Raw genomic sequence first — 23,464 nt, forward strand, 5'->3', positions numbered from 1 at the left:
CAAAGTGCTGGGATCACAGGTGTGAGCCATCGCACCTGGCCCACTTTATTATTTAATAATAATTCAGCTGTGGCTGGAAAGGAAAATGTTAATTCAGTTCCCCCATGCAATCTCTTGGGCAGTATCTTACAAAATTGAGAGGCTTTTGCCTATGGTTCTATGAAACAGAAAAAGATGATTTTTCCTTTGTGTTATGGCTTGGCCCCTGGGCTATGGTGCAGCTAACAGGGTTGCTAGGCCCACTCAGGAAAAGGGAACCCATAAGCCTGGGATGCTGGCAAAAGGTGTATTTTCACCACGTAAAGAAAGTTTTTTATAGTTCACCGACTGAGGACAATCAACCCCTTCACAATCTAGAAGCCAAAGACTGGATCTTCTGAGAACATCAGAGGAAGACTGCCTTTGTCATTCACACTGCTGCAAACATCAGAACCGTGAACCCTGGGTTCATAATCTCACAAGTGAGAAGGATCCCTCCACACTCCTGGAACTGTACACGCATAGGAACCCTTAAGCAGACCATGTGCCAACGTATGCAGAGTTTGTGCAGACACACAGACCCTCTGGGGAGTATATGTTTGAATCTGATGAAGATGAGCAGTTCTTTGTGCACCTGGATAAGAAGGAGATGATCTGGCATCTGTCAGAGTTTACGCCTTTGACGCTTGGAGGTACATTGCCGACATTGTCATGGCAAGAAACAACTTGAACACCCTGACACAATGGTCCAAATAGGCCCAGACCGCAAATGGTGTCAATCTTTCTCAGTCAGAAGTGGACATAGGGAAGTCATCAGCTTCAGGTCTCCTTTAAAGCTCCAGGCTCTTCAACCACAATGACTAATGTACCCTAAGACCCCTCTACCTCCTAGCTGCCTATGATCCTGCCTACCTTGCACTCAGCAGAGGGTCTGACATTTAGATAGCACTCAATCAATATGAAAAATTTAAAGTGTAGTGACAAAGTGGTGCCCACACTGGATGATCTGTATGCTGTGGTATCATCTGGGACCTTTCTCTGCCCTGTATTTTTTCCTGAGAAATCCCAGAGTTTAATAAATACCTGTGTATGTCAGAGCTAAAAATAATAATAATAATCCAAGCCACCTGAGACAAACTTGTCAAGGCTGCTTATTTACTATTTACAAGGTTGCCATTCACTTTAAAATATCTGTGACTTAGCAAAGAAGAAATTATCGTATCTAGTAACAGCCATAAAATAACGATGAAAGCTTCTACCAACCTGGCCATTTGCTTGTAAGCTTCTTCAGCTACTGCAAAGATATGTGGATCCATATCACCCATGTTCTGACCACTGTATGCATTAATAATATCCTCTCCATAAATAGGCAGCTGTTCATAGGGATTTATAGCTACTAGGACTATACCTGGGAATAGGGTGGAGGACAAGAAAGAAAAAGAAGTCAATGATACCCCAATGGGCATATCAAACTTAGTAAAGTGAGAGTCACAGTTAACATAATCCTTCATTTCAACTTAGTTAATATTAAACTAATAAATTGTTCAAGGATCAAAATGTATCATAGCCTTGCCTCTGAACCCATTACACATACTTCTGCCTAAAATACCATTTAAAAACTGGACTAGGTGACTTAAAATAATATGGCAATGTTATCAGAACTTTAAATATCTTCATATATTTAATCCCAAAATTCCACTTTACTTCTACAATTTATCCAAATGAAATAATCAGAAATTCATGCAAAGGTTTTTTTTTTTTTTTTTACAAATACGTAAAAAAAATCGTAATGTTATCTGTAACAGTGAAAATGGAAACAAATTATATAGGGCAAGGAGAGTAGTTGAATGCATTTTGTTACATCCATATGACAGACTACTATGCCACCACTACAAATCATGTTTGTTTATTTTGAGATAGTGTCTCACCCTGTCACCCAAGCTGGAGGGCAGTGGTACCATCTCGGCTCACTACAACCTAGACCTCCCAGACTTATGCAGTCCTGCCAGTTCTGCCTCCCAGGTAGCTGGGACTATGGACACACAACACCATGCCTGGCTAATTTTTGTATTATTTTGTAGAGACAGGGTTTTGCCATGTTGTCCAGGCTTGAACATCTGGGCTCAAGTGATCTGCCTGCCTCAGCCTCCCAAGGTGCTGGGATTATAGGGTGAGCCACAGTACCTGGTCCAAATCATATTTTTGAAGGATTTTAAATGTCGTAGGAAAACATGATACAAAACTATATAGAGACTGATTTCAACTTTATATCTACTTATACCTCTCATGTATATACAGTGAAAGGATGTAAGTCAATATTAATACTGGCTATTTTTCAATGGTGAGTTACATATAACAATTTTTCCTTTTATATACTTTCCTGTATTTCCTAAGAATTTTTCAGTAGGTGTATATTAACTTAATGAAGTCGTTTATTCAACAAATGTTTATTCAGCTCTAACTATGTGTAAAATCTTTTCTAAGTGCTAAATATACAACAGTAAACAAAAAAAGACTAATCTTTACCCTCATGGAACTTATATTCTAGTGGGAAATTCAGAAAATTAACAAGATAAGTAAGAAAAAAAAAAATATATATATATGTATAATCACAGATTAAGGAAAAGGAGGTAAAAAATAATGCAGGGAAGAAAGAGAGTAAGGAGAGGTTTCTGACTTGACAGGGTGGCGAGACAAGACTTCACTCAAAAGGTAAGATGTGTGCAAGGAAAAAAAATTGAAGGAAAATAAAAATTGAGAAAAATATTTATCAGTAAAGAAGAGTTAATATCAGTGATATAAAGGATGTCAATAATTTTAAGAAGAAAAGGTGGCTGTTCCTGTCTAAAGCAGGAGAGTAATGAAGAACTGAGTTGAGCACTGATTTGGGTATACCACATGAATGAACATAAATAGAAATGAATGGAAATCCAGATTTGAGCTTCAGAGGACAGAATGATTAGTGAAAGAATGGTAAGATATCAGTGGAGAAAAAATAGAGGAAAGCGAGAAAATAAAAGATAAGAACAAACTGGGAAAGAGAGAAAAAAGAAGGAAAGCTGGAGATAGGGGAAAGGAACAGAAACATACACACATGCAGAGGCTTTATTTCAAGGAGAGATAAAAAGCACCATGAGCTGAGTGGCTGGCAGCTAATACTGCAATGAGCAGAGGCCCAGGCAAGCAGGAGCCAGCAAGAAGAATCACCACGAGTCAAGGCAGTGCTGCATGGCTGAGTAATTGACCACAAGGTAACACTAAATCTCTTGAACCTGCTCCAAAGGTAAGTCCTTGGACATCTACTCTTCATGTGGTAGTTTTGGAACAGATGAAAATAACTGGTGAATTTGGCACTAAATCTGACATATGACTTCTGTGAGAGGGGGAAAATTCCAAAAGAAGGGCCCAGTACTTTTTATTTTTAGCAAAATTATGTAAGCTCACAAATGAGTTTATTCAGCACAAATGCAACTTGGCTAATAAATACTAGTATATCTTTCTGATAACACTGAAGTGATTGTGTCTCTAAGAGAAAATCCAACCACAGCCTGTTTTCCCCATGTACAATATTTCCATGGCTATGTCCATTAGAGGAAAGAATTCATAGTCTACTCAGAAAGCAAAGCATACTTACCACAATATGTATAAATAAGTTTGGAATCAATAAAGCGGACTCTGAGATTATGGAGCACAGCAGGCTCATGAAGATAGCTGAGGGCTGTGAGGTCATTTTCACCAACAAGTATGTCAGGATTTCGTAAGTGAGGCAGCTCCTTGGTCTTTGGATCTAAACAGTATTCCAAATCCTGAAAATGCACAAGGCACAGCATCTAGATAAATGATGGCAAGGACTGTGAAAAAGGCCCATGCTTTTTGCTTACTTCCTATTCCTGATTTGCTTCTCAGCTACTAAATGCATTATTTTCCTAGAACTTTGTAATATCACAGAAACTGGTGGAAATGGAAAACAATATGAAGTGCATTTTCATTAGACATACTAACTTATATTAACAATTGTTGCTAATATAGTTTGAAAAGTCATAGCCTAGACCTTTATCACCCACCTACTGGATCAGAAGTTTAAAATTTTTGAATATGTTTCTTTCCTCCATACCCCTTTTCCTATAAAAAAAAGTGGCACACAATATGAAAGAGTGGCCAAGAGCTTGGCTCTAGGATCATATTGACCTGGACTCAAATCCTGATACGAAAACTTACTTTTTATGTGGTTCTGAGGTATAGTATTTAACCCAAATCCCTTGTTTGTAAAATGGGCTCACAGGGTTGTGGTGAAAAGTAATGAGGCAAGCCGGGCATGTGGTAAGTACTTAGAAACCCCTAAACCATGAGAGGCACAAGAATTCCCTGAAATTATGTACAATACTCTGTGTGTATGTGCACATATGCGTATCTTTTTTGAGGCAAGACAGTTCATAGTTTTCATTGGATTTTGTTTTGTTTTGCTTTTTGTTTTCTGTGCATATGCTTATTCACTCATCAAATTTAGGCCAGGCACAGTGGCTCATGCCTGTAATCCCAGCACTTTGAGAGCTCAAGGTGGGTGGATCACCTGAGGTCAGGGGTTTGAGACCAGCCTGGCCAACATGGTGAAATCTCATCTCTACTAAAAGCACAAAAATTAGCCAGGTGTGGTGGTGGGTGCCTGTAATTCCAGCTACTCAGGAGGCTGAGGCAGGAGAATCGCTTGAACCTGGGAGACGGAGGTTGCAGTAAGCTGAGATTGCATCACTGCACTCTAGCCTGGGTGACAGAACAAGACTCCACCTCAAAAAAAAAAAAAAAAAAAAAAACTTAGCCAGGCATGGTGGTGGGTGCCTTTAATGTCAGCTACTTAGGAGGCTGAGGCAGGAGAATCACTTGAACCCATGAGGCGAAGGTTGCAGTGAGCCAAGATTGTGCCACTGCACTCCAGTCTGGGTGACAGAGCAAGACTCTATCTCAAAAAAAAAAAAAAAAAAAAAAAAGAGAGAGAGATAGATTTCCATGGGATTTCTGGTCCCAAAAGTTAACAAGTACTATTCACTTAATTTTTAATAGAGATGGGGTCTCACTCTGTTGCCCAGGCTGATCCCGAACTCCTGAGCTTAAGGGATCCTCCTGCCTTGGCCTCCCAAATTGCTGGGATTACAGGTGTGAGTGACCATTACTAGCCACTATTCACTTTAAAGTCATGGGAATATGGCTTTATGGCACAGCCAACCATGAATATTGTCACTTAACTATATATTAGGGGGCAAATAATGTAAGGCAAGTGAAAAGGAATAAAAATTCAATTTAGTTGTAGGGAGGGACAAGATTTTGTAAAAAGCCAGTTTTGGTAATACTGAAAATATATACAGAGGTCAAATATTCAAATCATATTCAAATGAATTATGCTAAAGGAGAGAAAAATTAACAATTTGCCCCTCAGCATTTCTTGCTGCCTGTTTATCAGAGAATATCACCCTTCCCCAGAGCTGACTGGTCCTTGCATTGGCCCTGATACACAACTGCCTGTTCTGGTGTTAGCCAGGTGACTCCAGAATGGCAGAGGGCAACCCAGAGCTCTTTTCTCAGTCTCCATGACAGGGTGGGGTTGTTTGTATTGAGTGTGGGGAGGAGATGAAATTGCAATAGTAGAGAAATAACTAATTTGAAGGGTAGAGAAGATCTATAACATCTTCACAGAAATTTCTTTCTTGGAGTTAGGCTTTAAATAGATATCACCTGCTCCACTGGAATCACTGGACATCATTAAATAAATTTATTCTTCTACTATTACAAAAGCCATGCTTTCTCTATTTTATTCTAGTACCCTAAGAGACTATAGTTTCTAGAAGGAGAATGATTCTTGAATAGTTCGTGAATATTATTATGTCTATTCTTCTTGCTTGTCCTCTGTCCCTAGTCTTGCTTTTATTAAAGGTATATATCATTCAATTTCTAGTTTTTAAAAAAATACTAAGGATTAATAAAATTAAACACAGACACTGTACTCTGGTTGGCAAATCTGCTTCTCATAGGGGTATGGATTAGCAATTCCAAAATAACTTTTGTCTATAATGAATAAGTAATATATTATAGATAATGAAAGCCAAAGAGAGAAGTCATAGTACAAATAATCAAAGAAAGAATAATAGAATGAACCTGGTGGCACTGGACTGGAGAAAAAAGGATCCCTATTAACTCACAGGTTTTTTTAAGGTTAAGGCTGGGAGTGGTGGCTCATGCCTGTAATCCCAGCACTTTGGAGGCCAAGGCAGGCAGATGACCTGAGAGCAGGAGTTCAAGACCAGCCCGGCCAACATGGCAAACTCCATCTCTACTAAAAACATAAAAATTAGCCAGGCATGGTGGCGTGTGCCTGTATTTCCAGCTACCCAGGAGGCTGAGGCATGAGACTGGTTTGAATCCGCAAGGCAGAGGCTGCAGTGAGCTGAGATCATGCCACTGCACTTCAGCCTGACAGAGCAAGACTCAGTCTCAAAAAAGAAAGAAGGAAGGAAGGAAGGAAGGAAGGAAGGAAGGAAGGAAGAAAGAAAGAAAGAAAGAAAAGTCAAGTGCAGTGGCTCATGGCTGTAATCACAGCACATTGGGAGGACAAGGTAAAAGAATTGCTTGAGCCCAGCAGTTCAAGACCAGCCTGGGCAACACAGCAAGATACCCATCTCTAAAAAAAAATTACATATATATGATACATATATACAAATACATACATATATAAACATAGATATAAAATAAGTATAGATGGTTGTGTATACATTAGTATAGTATGCATACATATTAGTATCTATCTATGTAAATATTTTTCTAGCTCTGTATGTTAAAAGGACCTAGAACTGGTGTCATCTCAATAGCAATGAGCATACCTAGTACTCAGATCTTGGTTGCCAAATACAATCCTCCAATTCAAGGTACCAGGGCTGGGAAAGGGAAAATACAAGTTAAGTATCTTGGGGGATGAGGAGAAGTGCTACATTTAAAAAAAACAAAAGGCCAGGCACAGTGGCTCATGCCTATAATCCCAGCAGTTTGGGAGGCCACGGTGGGAGGACTGCTTGAGCCCAGGAGTTTGAGAATAGCCTGGGCAACATATTGAGACTCCATCTCTACTAAAAAAATAAATAAATAAATTAGCCAGGCATGGTAGCTCACACCTGTGGTCCCAGCCACTAGGGAGGCTGGGTCTGGGTGCCACGATCAAGCCACTGTACTCCAGCCTGAGTGACACAGTAAGACCCAGTCTCAAAAAAAGAAAGGACAGGGACCTGTCAAAAAGACAAAGGACCCAATCTAAGAGCGATCTTAATGACCAAAGCTGGAATAATTTGATTGATAAAATAAATAATGATAGTAATGAAGAATAAAAGAAATACCCATGAGCCCATAATAAATAAATAAATGATTAAATTAATAAATAAATGGGGGAGAAGAAACAATACTTCCTTCCCTATAGAAGAATTCTAGTTAATAAATACAGAAGGAAGGAAAGACATGGAGAATCACCACTGGAACACAACAATGATACTTGCTGTGGGCAAGACATACTAATGAACACTTGGCAAAATTAGCAGGCAAAGTTTAAGGAGAAACAGGATATATGAGTGGCCTCACGGTATCTGCCCCAACACAATGATATTCATTAATTACATAGGGAAAACAGTAACTTTACAGACATCACCTTAAGCAACTTGTCATGGCCAGTAATCTGCAAAAATCCAATGTAGTCAAATAGTATAAGCACTCATCTTAGAGTCATCCGTGTTCAAATCTCACTTCAAATTCCAAAAGCCACTTCCTGCTGTATGACCTCAAGCAAAACTACTTAATGACTCTGAGGTTTGGCTTTTTTATTTGAAAAATAGTGATTATGTCAACTGTCAAACCATAGGGTTGCTGTGAAATTTAACATGAGAAAATCCAGTTCAAAGTGTAGAACATTTCACCTAACACAGAGCAGATGACCCATAAATGTTGAATAAGTTAGTTCCCTTGTCTGGTATTCAAAACCCTCCTAATTGGCCTAATTCCTCCCTGCCTTCGTCCCAACTGGTATCTGTCTCTCGGTGTTGCTCTCCATGCTGCCACTAATGAGTCTCCTCTAAAACCTGGCACCAAGCCTCTTTTTAAAAACACTACAAGCACTCCCCATAGCACACCAGTTAAATGCAAAAGTTTTAGGAATAGATGTGAATCTAAACCTAATAATCATAATAAATTCATAGGCCAAAATGAAAGCTTTTTCAAGTATCTACTATTTTCACTATACCATTAAAAATGCTATCAGGATAGAAAATTGAGTTTACCATTTTTACCAATTTAGTAAGCAAAAATTTTATATAAATTCAAAATTTAACTTCCATTGGGAGTTCATTTCACAGTAAACTTACACTTTTGAACTCCCTTCACTTTGTGCCAACGACAACAAATGAACGTGAGACCTCACCTTTCCTTCCTCGAGGTGAAGCAGGAGGACTTTATCTCCTGGCTTATAATCTTTGAGCAGCTCTGCTGACTTCCAGACTTCCTCTGGATCAGGTATCCAAACCCTGGCAAACTAGAAGACAAAAACAAACAAATTTAAACTAGCAAGTCAATTATTTTACAATAATATATAAACATATTATGACTATTTATAATTAAACAATTTATGAAAAAAGAAATCTCGGCCAATATGAAATTTACTTCTTTTTTGAGAGACAGTTTTGCTCTTGTCGCCCAAGCTGGAATGTAGTGGGCTGATCTTGGTTCATAGCAACCTCCGCCTCCCAAGTTCAAGTGACTCTCCTGCCTCAGCCTCCTGAGTAGCTGGAATTATAGGCGCCTGCCACCACACCGGCTAATTTTTGTATTTTTAGTAAAGACGGAGTTTCATCATGTTGGCCAGGCTGGTCTTCAAACTCCTGACCTCAGGTGATCCACTCGCCTCAGCCTCCCAAAGTCCTGGGATTACAAGTGTGAGCCACCATGCCAGGCTGAAATTTACTTTTTAAATTAGTAAACAAAAAATATTTTAGCCCTCATAGCAGCACCATTCCCAAATTATATAAAAAGTGTGTTCTGAAAAAACAGTCATGATCAAAGCTTGATAAATTAAACATGTCCTTGATTTATACAGTAAATGCTACCTGAAAGTGTAATTTTAGGTTAAAATGTATACATCTATTTTTGAAGCTTTAGTGTTGTGGCTCTGCCAGTTTCAACAAAAGCACAGCCATCTTTTTATGGCTGGGTTTACAATTTAGGTTTTTCACTGTGGTTTGCATCATGTGCTCCACAAAGCCTTAGTGATTTCTTGGACATCCTTTAGTAGCCATCACAGTAGGGAGAAAAGGAAAATAAAAATAACAAATTTTTAAAAACTGAAAAAACACTGTTCAACATTTTGCCTTCATTATTTTATAAAGATGAGTGGGAAATGGTAAAAATGGCACATCCAGTCACTAATAAACTTAGCTTCTGTATTTTCAACAGCATGAAAAAGGCATGGTAATCATTAGGGATTCCTAAAGCAGCAAATATTTTGCCACAACTAGACACTCTCTGGACTTAAGCCAGAAGATTATGTGATCAATTTTCAAGAAAAAGAACAAAATATAGTAATATGCATGAATCTTTCAAATACCTCATTGAAGAAGTATTTTATGTGCTTGGGCTCTCTGGGAAGAAATTTCCCTTTAAAACAAGCATACACTAAACCTAAATGCCCATTTTCATGAACAAATCACATATGAAAATAGGAATCCTAGATTCAGCCAGCAAAAGAAAGACATGATGCAATCAATTATGGCTGGCACGGGACAGACTGAACCTGGTCTCTGGCCTGTATCTGTATCCTCATTTCACGTAAATTCACCTCTAGATTTCATTTTAACAATAATCAGGGCACTAATATACTTGGAGCTTTGAGAAAGAGCATTTGGATTTGAGTATGTTTAATGTGGAGCAACCTCCCAAAGAGCTGTGATAATGTAGTGACTATTCTAAGTACTGGGCACAAAGTTCTGGAAGCTTGTAACAAGGTTATTCCCAAGTACAAGAGCAATTTAAATGAACTAGTGATGAACGTACAGATAGCAGAAAGAGAAAAGAAAGTGGGTGAACAGAAGTACAGGTAGATCTGAGATTCAAGATAATTTAAATTAAACGTCTCCTGTAAGAAAAACATTTCAGCATGTCACTGTCCAAGATACTGTGTTAATTTCATTACTGACAAATATTTTCAAGGCTTCCTATTGGGAAGCTGCTGTGGTATACTGCCATAGTTTCCAAACTACCAGATTTCATGGTGGGTAAAAAATTTCTTTTAAAGTTTGAGGACTGACATAAGGCTATTAACTAACTTTTAGTCTTGCCAAGTAAGATTATAAAATCATTAAGTATTGACAGCACTTACAGATAAGTAGAGGCTAAGGCCCTTACGCTCAGAAGAGGCAACATATTTAAATATCAATCTACTAACTAACGTCACCATCATTTTATAAAATAAAGGACATTTTAACAAGAAAACTGTAGGACAAATAGCCATCACAGTAACATACAAATTCCTTACCTTGGTCTACAAGGGCCTTCATGACCAGTCCTTTCCTTTCTCTGCTGACCTCTAAGCCGAGACCACACAGATCTTATTTTAGTTCTTCAGGAACACAGGTTTGTTTACTCCTGTCTCCAGACCCTGGCCCTTATTAATCCCTTTATAATGTACTTCTCCCAGATCTGCTTATGCCTGCCTCCTTCTTACTTAGATGTTAGCTCAAATGTAAACCTCTTCAGAGAAACCATCCCGGATCTTTCTAGCTGAAATCAAACCAAACTACTACTACCCTTCTCTATTTTACATTCTTCAGAGCTCTTATTCACTATTTGAAATCACTTTCTGATTATTGTTTATTTACTTATCTACTGTCTCTCTTCTCTCATTAGAACATAAGCTCTGTGTCTGCGTTGTTCAACACTATAAGCAGTACTTAGAACAGCACCTGACACAGAGCTGGTGCTTAGCAAGAATTTATTGAAAGATCAGAATAAAAGGCATCTCTTTAAATTGAATATAAGTAGCATGATTAAAAGCTCACTTAACTGCTTTGATTTTCTCTTATTACCAACACATATAAACTTTCAATCTAAATAGTTTGCAGAGGAAAGAGTATGGAACTAGACTATAGGTTCTAGTCCCAGGGCTACCAGATGGGCCTTTGCCTTTATTTCAGGCAACTATAAAATGAGGATGACAGCTGGGCGTGGTGGCTCACACCTGTAATCCCAGCACTTTGGGAGGCTGAGGCGGCTAGATCATGAGGTCAGGAGTTTGAGCCAGCCTGGCCAACATGGTGAAACCCTGTCTCTACCAAAAATAAAAAATAAAAATTAGCTGGGCATGGTGGTGTGCACCTGTAATCCCAGCTACTCTGGAGGCTGAGGCAGGAGAATCACTTGAACCCAGGAGGCTGAGATTGTGGTGAGCAGAGATCATGGCACTGCACCCTAGCATGGGTGACAGAGCAAGACTCTGTCTCAAAAAAAAAAAAAAAGATGACAACAATAGTCTTCTAGTTTATTGCAAAGGCTTACCCATATAGAAACTTCATGAAAAGCATAAACCAATATATAAGTACAGGGTGGGATTGTTACTGTTTTTTCCATAGGAAGTGATTTCTAATGTTGTACATCAAACATATTACTGAAATTTGTTTTACAACTTTTTTCTCAGGTACACAGTCGATAAACTGAGTAATATCTGTACATATCATTAAACCCTTACTCATGCAATAAATATTTCCATGTACTAACTGCTCCCACTCTGAAACTTACTTTGCAAAGACAGCATTTTTGTAGCTTTCTCTAGAAGGCATTACTGGTTCCAGAAAAGATACATAAATATAAAGAGATTCAGAGTCAGGCCGGGCATGGTGGCTCACTCCCGTAATCCCAGCACTTTAGGAGGCCGAGGCAGGCAGATCACTTAAGGTCAGGAGTTTGAGGCAGGCAGATCACTTAGGTCAGGAGTTTGAGACCAGCCTGGGCAACATGGCGAAACTCCTATCTCTACTAAAAATACAAAAATTATGGTCAAAGCAATGAGTTTCACGGTACTGGAGGTTTTCAACTAGACCCTGGACCACCACTCGGCAGGGATGGTGTAGAGGTGACTCAGGCACTAGAAAGTAAGGTAGACTAAGTGAGCTTTGAGAGCCTATCCAATCCTGAGTGTCTCTGGGGTTGTGATCCTTCTCCAAGGTAAGATATAGAACTATCCTGGAGAGGAAGAACATAGGCAGGACAGATCCCAAGAAGCCTGAGCAAAGCACCAGGAAGGAGCTAGCTGACTGGAGGAGAGCCTCCTTAGAATAAGTTGAATTTACGCAGCTGGAAAAGACTCTGGAGGAAGGCTATTCACGCTCTTGATAAAAAGATGGAGAAACTGTTAGTCAAATAAGCTGGACTATAATGTATTAAAAAACAAAGTATGAAATCTCAAAAAAAAAAAAAATACAAAAATTAGCCAGGCATGGTGATGCATGCCTGTAATTCCAGCTACTCAGGAGGCTGAGGTGGGAGGACTGCTTGAGCCCAGCAGGTGGAGGTTGCAGTGAGCTGAGATCACACCTGAGAGACAGAGAGAGGCTCCATCCCCCCCAAAAAAAGAGAGAGATTCAGAGTCATGAAATGACCTATTACCTTGAGTGATGAAAACACAAAAAAAGAAAAATGTGTCCAAGTGAGTGTGTAAAAGCATGACTGACCAGTGCCTAAACATGAGGAGACTTTAAATCTAGAAAGTGCCTTCCTGTTCTGTCATTAGGGAGCTCCAGCTCAAATTTGCACAAGTATTTTGAAAAGAGTAGGTACTTTGCCAAAGACTAGATTTCTAAGGGCTAGATGTTAACAACACTTACAAATAACCAGTGGGAAGCTAAGGCCCTCACATTCACCAGAAGCAAGATATTTAAACACCAACCACCACCCTGATAACCAACTTCCTCTTTATCTTAGCTTTATCTCTGGGGAAAGCATCCAAGGAGAAATAGGTCAGAAACCATCCTATTATTACCACTGCCTTTCTGTGGTTCTTTTCCATCTTAACCAACAAGATCAGTGACCCTGTAGAAACAACTATACCAGAAGGGGATCAATTTGAGGATATATACCTTAAGTGCTGAAACAGGGAAATCTCAACCTGACATGCCACTTTCAACTGCCTTCCTCACTTCCAGCCCTACTTCCCACTCCTCCCCCAGGCCGCAACGCAAATACACATGGACTAAACTTGTCCAGTCACATCCAGTGAGAATAGGACTAAACTTGTCCAGTCACATCCAGTGAGAAGACTGGGGGAAGGCAGGCAAGAAGACAAGGCCACTGGATCACATGAAAAACCTAGAAATGGGATACAGTGTGAGTAAGGCAAGAATCTGAAACAGGGATAGACACTGCCCACTAAGACTGCAGAAGGCCCTCCTGGTGAAAAATGATAACCCTGGCCAAAGTGAATCAAACGAGAAACAACCCCCAGCAAGGCAAGAGAAGGCCCCTGCTTTGGAACTGGGTTCTGTCATGATTAGCTAACGAAGGGTTAGACTCTCTTTCAGTGATCCCCGTTTCCTCTTCTCCACTCACACTACTCTAAATCTAGTCCCTCTTTATCTTTTGAGTCTCTCAAACATCTCACTAATTGCTACCTGAGACCTTATTTTAGTTATTTATTAATCTACCTACCTTCCATACCAGACTATATACTCTTTCAAAGCCATCTTTGAATCCTCTCTGAGGTCAGTCAAGTTCCTGGCCCATAGTTTGTGGGCAGCACATATGTGCTGATTTTACTTAAGACTGAGATAAGGCAAGGAAAGGAAAAGAGATGAGAAAGATTGTCAGCATTCTACAGGCTTAGCTCAGGATTTTCCATGAAGCCATACCAGGGTTTAAGGCCACCAAGCAGGGTTGAGATGCGGCATGAATCAGAGGCTTAGAGAAGAGAGATTCATGAAATAGTAGGCAAAGAAGGAGTAAATAATGATGTAGATATTGGTAGGAGAAGGAAAAAGAAAAGCCTGAGATCTGAGGTACTATGATTAAAGAAAAAAACCTAGGAGAGGGAGAAATGAGAAAATAAACCTAAACTAGATAAAATGTAAATGCACATCAAAGATTTGTGACAATTCAAATGAACAATTTGATTAAAAAAATAAGAATAAGAATAAAATGAAGATGGGCTATATTTTTTATAATAGCTAAAATCCGAGAAAATAATGCTAGCACAGATTTAAGGTGCATAGTAGCTTGCAAGGAAAATAAAAGACATCTGTCCTTCCACAATACAATTTAATGAGGCTTGACTGGCAACAATGAGGTAATTTTGAAAGAGTCTAAAAGAAGAGCACTAGAAAGGCGTGTTCAAGGAACATGCTGGCACTAGTATGTGCCAGAGAAGGGCACCAAACAAGGTTGGCTCACCCACCAGTGTCCTTACCTTCTCAGGGGTTATACCCAGTTTTGCATGTTTAAGGAGGCGCCAGCCATCTTTCTTTCTTTTTTTTTATTTTATTTTATTTTTTGGTGAGATGTAGTATTGCTTTGTTGCCCAGGCTGGAGTGCAGTAGCACAATCTCAGCTCACTGTAACCTCCGCCTCCTGGATTCAAGTGATTCTCCTGCCTTAGCCTCCTGAGTAGCTGGGATTACAGTATGCACCACCACACCCGGCTAATTTTTGTATTTTTAGTAGAGATGGGGTTTCGTCATGTTGGCCAGGCTGGTCTTGAACCCCTGACCTCAGGTGATCTGCCCACCTTGACCTCCCAAAGTGCTGGGATTACAGGCATGAGCATCTGGCCCACCAGTCATCTTTCTTTTGGTATCCTATGACCATGACAACACTGAAGAGGTCCTTGATTGTGATACAGATGACTCATTCAAAGTTTTGTTAACTTGCATTTTGTCCGTCAAGGAACACTGGAGGTGTGGGCATGAAAAGCATCTGCTTCTGATGCCCCAGACACTTTGGGAACAAGACTAACAGCACTAATAGAGTAAATTAACCAGCCCTCAAAACCCAAAGAATCTGACCCATTTGATTCTCTCTTCTCCCCCTAACTTCCACATATATTATTTGCTTTGCATATAGCACATGCGCACATCTTTCTTAGCTTCTGTATTAAATCACGAGCAGCCTGGCAATTCGGAATCTGTCATGGCTCACTTTTGATACCCCATTGTGAATGTTTGGAAAAATGAATACTTTATGTCACAATTCAAACAAGCCTATTACAAAAACTAAGTGCTCCTCCGAGCTATGAACTAAAGCAGGAAAGAAATCCTGAAACGTCACCAACACCCCCTCCTCTGAAATCTGACATTAATGTGGTTGTTCCATATGATTATTAAGTAATTCACATAGCCCTTAGTGCATGTTTTTGGCATAAAAAATTCAGGAACTACTATTATTCTAAAAGCACGTGATGAGCTCTCCAGGAAAAAGGAAAAAAAATTGTTAAAGAAACTAGGAAATCTAGAAAATTGTCCCTCTTAGTCATTGTATATTTTGTATTTTTTAAATTTGTTGTGAAATATGTCATACATACAAAAGAATGTGTGTGTGTGTATATAAATAATTTGTTGAATGAAAGAATGATGTAATGAACTTCCATATGCCCACCACTTAGGTTCAGAAGTAGAATATTACTTATACTATTGAAGTCCCTTGATGGAATATATTCTTAAACATTTCATCCCCTTCTCCACCAATTTTCATTTGCCACTATTATCCTCCAGTTATAGAAAACTATTGGTTTACTGTACCCTGAACAAGCCATGCTGTTTCACACTTGTATGCTTTGCTGTAGCTATCTCCTCCATCTGAAACATAATTTCCTCCCTCTTCAGCAGCAAGCTTCTATTTATCCCTCAATTCTGTGTTCAAGTGCTACCTCCTCTAGGAAGCCTTTCCTGACTTCTCCTTTGGCCCTCCATTCTCGACATCTCCATTATCTTATATGATCTGCTGCTAGAATCCTTAACCCACTAAATGACTTTGGGTGCCTATCTCCAGAGACTATGAGTTCCTTGCAAGGAGAGCTACATCTTTTTAAACTTTGTCTCTTCAGCACTTAACACAGGGCCTGCCCATAACAATTTTTCAAAAAACTTTTGTTGTATGAGTGTTCTTAGCTTTCAAGAGGGTAGACAAAAACTATTATCAGTCTTACCAAACCCTCCCAAAATATTCTGAAAGGCTCTGTAATTTCCAGAAACAGAGAAAGATGCATGAAGCATCAAACAGTTATGTAAGAAATATTTGTGTGACAGAAGGAAAAAGAGCCAGGCCTGTGGGGAGCAGAGAAGTAATGAGACATCCTTTTCGCTCCTCCCACACCCAGTAAACCCACAACTCTTCCCTTCATGTTTGTGTGTTTAGAGTGGAAGCTACCCTGACCTCCAGAACAGAGATTCGGTCTCCACCCAAACCCTACCACAAATTCCTTCCTCAGAAGGAAAAGAAATGCTGGCACCACCACCTCTCTCCTGGAGCCCAGCTCTCTCCTGGAGCAGCAAAAGAGGGGGACAAATGGAAAGAAAGGAAAGTCAGAGGGTCTAGAGCAGGGTAAGGGGTCACAGTAAAATGGGAGTAAGAGGAAAAAGAGGGGTGTGGAATGCTGAACACATGGTGCATTCTGGGTAGAATTGAGAAGTGAAGAGCAGAAGTGGCCTGTGCCTCATTGCAGCATCACAAAAATGCTGCCGAAGAGCCGAATGACAACCAACTCTGCTTGACAGGACTTAGCAAAGGTTTGTAAGGAACCAGAGCAAACACTTACTGAGCACTTTTTGTGTGCCAGTAGAGGCCCAGGTATTTTACATGTATAATTTCATTCGAATAATCACAATAACTAAACCCAGTACTAACTCATTTAACAGCTATTGAGACTTAACCCTTAAACAAGGTAGAAATGAAGTTCAAAGTCTACTCTATAAGCCATACATTCTTTCTGCTCCACTATGCTCATGTTAAAACAGTAGATTTTATTATTAAGAAATTCCCCTCCTCCACCCAAATTGTTCTTGGTATCATAATGAAAACAGCTATTAAACTGGCCCATGTCATCTGATGAAACTTAAGAATGTCTCATCCGAGATAAGATGTCAAAGCCACATCAATCAGCTTGGCATCCATCCTGCAGTGTTCCAATGGGCTCCGACCACAGAATGAAGGCTCTGCCAAAAATGAGGTTAGACAATAACAGCAAAAAACAATCTGAAGATGCTGAAGACTAAAATTTTAATGAATGATCTCAAGTTCATAAACTTCTATAAATGAACAAAATCATAGGGTTGACTTAAAATTGTTACTTTTTGCTGACTCTGGAAGTTACCTTGCATATACTATGAAATGTACCTGGTTTAAAAGTAAATCACACTTTGGGAGGCTGAGGCAGGTGGACTGTCTCAGCTAAGGAGTTCGAGACCAGCCTGAGCAACGTGGTGAAACCCCATCTCTACTAAAATACAAAAACTTAGCTGGGTGTGGTGACACGCCCTGTACAGTCCCACCTACTCGGGAGGCTGAGGCACAAGAATTGCTTGAACCTGAGAGGCAGAGGTTGCAGTGAGCCGAGATTGTGCCACTGCACTCCAGCCTGGGCAACAGAGCAGGACTCTGTCTCCAAAAAAAAAATGTAAATCAAGTTCAAGTCAGCTCCCATCAGACACTGAAATTATCATTTTAAATTTAGGAAGAAAACAAGAACTTGCAAATTGACGAATATATTTGTCACCATTAAGTAGTAAAAAGTAAATATTCTTATTTTTCTAAAATTTTATGTGAGATGACAGAGCTTTGAAATGACTATTTTTAGACACTGCAGTTATTTAACATTCTTGTAAAGATTATTTTCAGAACTAGGTCTCACTTCTTAAGAACAGTCTTAATAAGCACATCAAGAAAAATTAGTATTTCCATTTATAATTACCTGGTGGTATTTTAAACTACAAAATTCTAAATAAGTAAAATAAAGGTAAAGCTGTATCACCAACAAGGAAAGGCACCATATAGGTTGCATTCATCCCAGGGCTTTGATTAGGATAAAGAAAAGTCCTAACTTTCCTTTACTTAATTCTCACAATATGCTTTATAATTGTTACTATTAAAGAAGCCCCTTATTCAACAAAACATCTGAGAGAAGTTAGATAACTTGCCTGAAAGTCACTCAGCTAATAAATGACAGAAGTAGAATTCAAGCCTAGAAAGATTGCTGATTTCAAAACATGGTGTGTATAAGAAACAGTAGGAAAAACACAATCTCATTGAATCACTTTCTCCTGACTGTGACCAAAGTTGCTCAACTAAGCAAAACACTTTTCTACCATTTTGAACACTTGCTCTCAATGCAGAGAAAGGTATAAAAAGGAAGTCATGTTAAATATGTACAGGTATCTTTATATAGAGGTCTTCCTCTGACATAGAATATCTATTACCCTAATAAATGACATAGTGATGAAATAAGTCATGGGTAATTTTTAAAATTTTAACTAAAATGTCTTAACATGGTAAGATTTAAGGAATCATGAAATTAAACATCAAACGACACACACATCATATGAGACAATATGGACAAGGTGCCAAAACAGTGCCTGGGAAATAATAGACAGGAACCAGTATGTGTTTCCCTTCTGTTTTTTTAACAGGCAGCTCCCTTTGTGTTGTTCCCCAGCTTTGGAATCGACATTTCTAGGTCTGCTGATAACTTGGGGAATGACACAGTTTGGATATTTGTCCCTGCCCAAATCCCATGTTGAAATGTAATCCCCAATGCTGGAGGTGAGGCCTGGTGGGAGGTATTTGAATCATGTGGGCAGATCCCTCACAGCTTGTTATTGTCTTTGTGATAGTGAGTTCTTGTAAGATCTGGTCATTTAAAAATATGTTGCAACTTTCCCCCAACCTTCTCTGTCTCCTGTTCCTGCTTTTTGCCATGTGATGTGTCTGCTCCTGCCTTGCCTTCCATCATGAAGGCTCCCTGAGGTCTCCCTAGGAGCAGATGCCGCCATGCCTCCTGTATAGCCTTCAGAACTGTAAGCCAATTAAATTAAACTCTTTTTCTTATAAATTACCCAGTCTCAGGCCTTTCTTTATAGCAGTGCGAGAATGAACTAACATAAAAAATTGGTACTGGGAGTGAGAGATTGCTATAAAGATACCTGAAAATGTAGAAGCAATTTTGGAACTAAGTAACAGCAGAGGTTGGAAGCATATGGAAGGCTCAGAAGAAGATAGGAAGAAGAAAGAAAGTTTAGAACTTCTTAGAGACTGGTTAAATGGTTGTGATCAAAATGCTGGTAGTGATATGGACAGTGAAGGCCAGGCTGAGAAGGTCTCGTATGGAAATGTGGAACTTACTGGAACTGGAGCAAAGGTCATGTGTGTTATGCCTCAGCAAAGAACTTGCTGGACTGTGGCCAATGCCCTAGGGGATCTATGAAACTCTGAACTTCAGAGTGATGATTTAAGGTATCTGGCAGAAGAAATTTCAAAGCAGAAAAGCATTCAAGATGTGGCCTGACTGCTTTGAACAGCCTATACTCAGGTGTAGGAGCAAAGAAGTGACTTAAAATTGAAATATATAATTAAGCAGGAAGCAGAGCATAAAAGTTGGGGAAATTTGCAGGCTGGCCATGTGGCGGAGACAGCTTTTTCAAGAGAGAAATCCAAGCAGGCTGTGGAGCTGCAACCACTTGCTAGAGAAATTTGCGTAACTGAGAGAGAGACAAGTGCTAATAGCCAAGTCAATGGGGAAAAGGCCTTGAAGGCATTTCAGAGACCTTCCCAGCAGCCCCTCCCATCACAGGCCCAGAGGCCTAGGAGGACATTATGGCATAGAGGGCCAGGCCCAGAGCCCCACTACCCTGTACAGCCTCAGAACACTGCTTCCTGCATCCTGGCTGCTCCAGCTCCAGCCAAGGCTCAAAGAGGCCTGGGTACAGATTTAGGTGCCATTTTGAAGAATGCAAGCCATAAGCCTTGGCAGATTCCATGTGATGTTAAGCCTAAGATGTATAGAATAAAGAGTGAAGAATGGTTAGCAGCCTCTGCTTGGATTTCAGAGGATATATCAGAATGCCTGGGTGCCCAGGCAAAAGCCTGCTGCAGAGGCAAAGTCCTTACAGAGAACCTCTACTAGAGCAGTTTCAAGGGGAAATGTGGGGTTGAAGACCCCATACAGAGTTGCAATGTGGCATTACCTAGTGGAGCTGTGAGAATGGGACCACCATCCTCCAGATCCCAGAATCATAAATCCACTGGCAGCTTGCACCTTCAGCCTGGAAAAGCCACAGACATTCAACCCCAACCCATAAGAATAGCTCTAGGGGCTGAATCCTACAAAGCCACAGACAAAGATTTGCCGAAGGCCTTGGGAGCCCACTCTTCCTATCAGTGTTTCCTGGATGGGACATGTAGTCAAAGGAGATTGTTTTGGATCTTTAAGATATAATGACTGCCCTGCTACCATTTCAAACTTGCCTGTAGCCCCTTTCTTTTGGCCAATTTCTCCTTTTTGGAATGGGAGAAATGCCTATACCCCCATGATATCTTGGCAGTAATCAACTTGTTTTGATTTTATGAGCTCAGGGGTAAACAGAGAAAAGTCTCATATAAGACTTTGGACTTGGACTTTTGAGTTAATAGTAGAATAAGTCAAGTCTTCAGGGGACTGTTGGGAAGGTATGATTGTATTTTGCAATGTGAGGACATGAGATTTGGAAGGGGTCAGGGGAGGAATGATATGGTTTGGATATTTGTCCTCACCTAATGTCATGTTGAATTATAATTTCTAATGCTGGATGTAGGGCCTGGTGGAAGGTGTTTGGATCATGGGGGCAGATCCCACATGGCTTGGTGCTGTCTTTGTGATAAGTTCTTGCTAGATCGCTACTCACTCGCACTCTTGCGAGCGCTCTCTCTCTCTCCCCCCACACCCCCCCACCTCATCCTTGCTATGTGATGTGCCCATTCCCATTTGGCCTTCCACCATGAGTAGAAGCTTCCTGAGGCCTCCTCAGCCATGGTTTCTGTACATCCTGCAGAATCATGAGCCAATCAAACCTCTTTTCTTTATAAATTCCCAGTCTCAGGTATTTCTTTTTTTTTTTTTTTTTTTTTTTCTTAAGATGGAGTCTCCCTCTGTGACCTAGGCTGGAGTGCAGTGGCAGGATCTTGGCTCACTGCAATCTCCACCTCCTGGGTTCAAGCAATTCTCTGCCTCTGCCTCAGCCTCCCGAGTAGCTGAGATTACAGGTGTATGCCACCACGCCTGGCTAATTTTTGTATTTTTAGTAGAGATGGGGTTTCACCATCTTGCCAGGCTGATCTTGAACTCCTGACCTCATGATCCACCTGCCTCAGCCTCCCAAAATGCTAGGATTACAGGCATGAGCCACCATGCCTGGCCCTCATGTATTTATTGATAGCAATGCAAGAACGAACAAATACAGAAAACTGGTATTGAAGCGTGGGGCATTGCTATAAAGACACCTGAAAATGTGGAAATGGCTTTGGACTTGGGTAATGAGCAGAGGTTGAAACAGTTTAGAGGGCTGAGAAGAAGATAGGAAGATGAAAGTTTGGAACTTCCTAGAGACCTATTGAATGGTTATGACCAAAACGCTGATAGTGATATGGACAGTGAAGGCGAGGTTGAGGAGGACTAAGATAGAAATGAGGAACTTACTGGGAATTGGGGTAAAGGTCACTCATGCTACGCTTTAGGAAAGAGACTGATGGCATTGTGTCCTTGCTCTAGGGAACTGTGGAACTTTGAACTTGAAAGAGATTTTAGAGTATCGGGTGGAAGAAATTTCTAAGCAGCAAACTGTTCAAGAGAATCAATCTGGCTAGATTTCAGAAGATGTATGGAAAAGCCTGGGAGTCAATACAGAAGCCTGCTGCAGAGGCAGAGCCCTTGTGGAGAACCTCTAGTAGGGCAATACAGAGGCGAAATGTGGGGCTGGAGCACTGCCTAGTAGAGCTGTGAGAAGAGGGCTACTGTCCTCCAGACCCCAGAATGGCAAACACAACAACAGTTTACACCATGTGCCTGGAAAAGGCAATGGCACTCAATCCCAGACTCTGAGAGCAGCCGTGGGGGCAGAGTCCTGCAAAGCCACAGGGGAGGAGCTGCCCAAGGCCTTGGGGGCCCACTCCTAGCAACAGATTTGAGATATGGAGCCAAAGGAGATTATTTTGGAGCATTAAGATTTTACGACTGCCCTGCTGGGTTTTGCACTTGCATGGGGTGTGTAGCCTCTTTCCTTTGGCTGATTTCTCCCATTTGTAAAGGGAGTATTTACCTAATGCCTGTACTCCCATTACATCTTGGAAGTAACTAACTTGTTTTTTATTTTACAGAGTCATAGGCAGAAGGGACTAGCCTTGTCTCAAATGAGACTTTGCACTTTTGAGTTAATGCTGGAATAAGTTAAGACTTTGGACTATTGGGAATGTATGAATGTATTTTGCAGTGTGAGGAGGACATAAGATTTGGGAGGGGCCAGTGGCGAAATGATACGGTTTGAGTCTGTGTCCTGACCCAAATCTGATGTCAAATTGTGATCCCCAAGGTTGAAGATGGGTCCTGATGGGAGGTAACTGGATCATGGGGGAAGATTTCCTGTTTAGTGCTATTCTTGTGATAGTGAGTTATAGCAAGATCTGGTTGTTTAAAAGTGTATAGCACCTCCCACCCTCTCTTGTCCTCCTGCTCCAGCCAGATGTGCCTGCTTCCCTTCACCTTCTTCCATGATTGTAAATTTTCTGAGGCCTCCCCAGCCATGCATCCTATATAGCCTGTGGAATTGGGAGCCAATCAAACCTCTTTTCTTTATAAATACACAGTCTCAGGTATTTCTTTATAGCAGTATGAAAATAGACTAACACAGAACATTACACATCTTTCATGATCTGGCCCCTGTCAACGTCTCCAGTGACATCTCTCACCTCTCCTGGCCTAGCACTCAACCCTCTAACAACTGCAAACAGCAGCTAGTTCCTTTGTATCTATCTCTACTCAAATTGCCCACCAAAACCTTTCCCTATCCTTATCACCCATACAACACTTATGTGTCCTTTAAGGGCCCACCTTTTAGCAGTGTTTCACCACTGACCCTGGCAGCCTAACTGGAACGCTCTGGCCTGGCACGGTTCCTTCCTGCCTCTCTAATCATTCCTTTCCCATTTTCTGTGCCAGTTCTACCTTCTCTACCCCATCTGTAAATAATAGAATTGTCTAGACCTCTAAGCTAAGTCTCCTCTCTCTTTTAGTGTGCTCTTAAGAATCAGGCTTGCCAGGCACAGTGGCTCATGCCTGTAATCCCAGCACTTTGGGAAGCCAACGGAGGAGAACTGCTTGAGTCCAGGAGTTCAAGACCAGCCTGGACAACACAGTAAGACGTCACTTCTACAAAAAAATGAACAGAATTAGCCAGGTGTGATAGCA

At 40.5% G+C, this 23,464-nt stretch overlaps 1 protein-coding gene across 4 annotated transcripts in view; it reads right to left on the reverse strand.

The window, feature by feature from the left end:
• The window catches only part of MYO5A (myosin VA), a 221,568-nt gene that overhangs the window by 126,323 nt on the left and 71,781 nt on the right, over positions 1-23,464 (reverse strand). For all 4 annotated transcript variants that reach the window (XM_064365693.1, XM_064365691.1, XM_064365690.1 and 1 more), the window contains exons 2-4: positions 8,426-8,536; positions 3,614-3,785; positions 1,243-1,387 (exon numbers count right to left, since the gene is read on the reverse strand). In XM_064365693.1, coding sequence (XP_064221763.1) covers positions 1,243-1,387; positions 3,614-3,785; positions 8,426-8,536 — 428 coding nt within the window. The remainder of the gene's footprint in view (positions 1-1,242; positions 1,388-3,613; positions 3,786-8,425; positions 8,537-23,464) is intronic.

This window comes from Aotus nancymaae, unplaced genomic scaffold, assembly GCF_030222135.1.
Source record: "Aotus nancymaae isolate 86718 unplaced genomic scaffold, 86718_ANA_hifiasm-v0.15.2.pri h1tg000062l, whole genome shotgun sequence".
NCBI lineage: Eukaryota > Metazoa > Chordata > Mammalia > Primates > Aotidae > Aotus > Aotus nancymaae.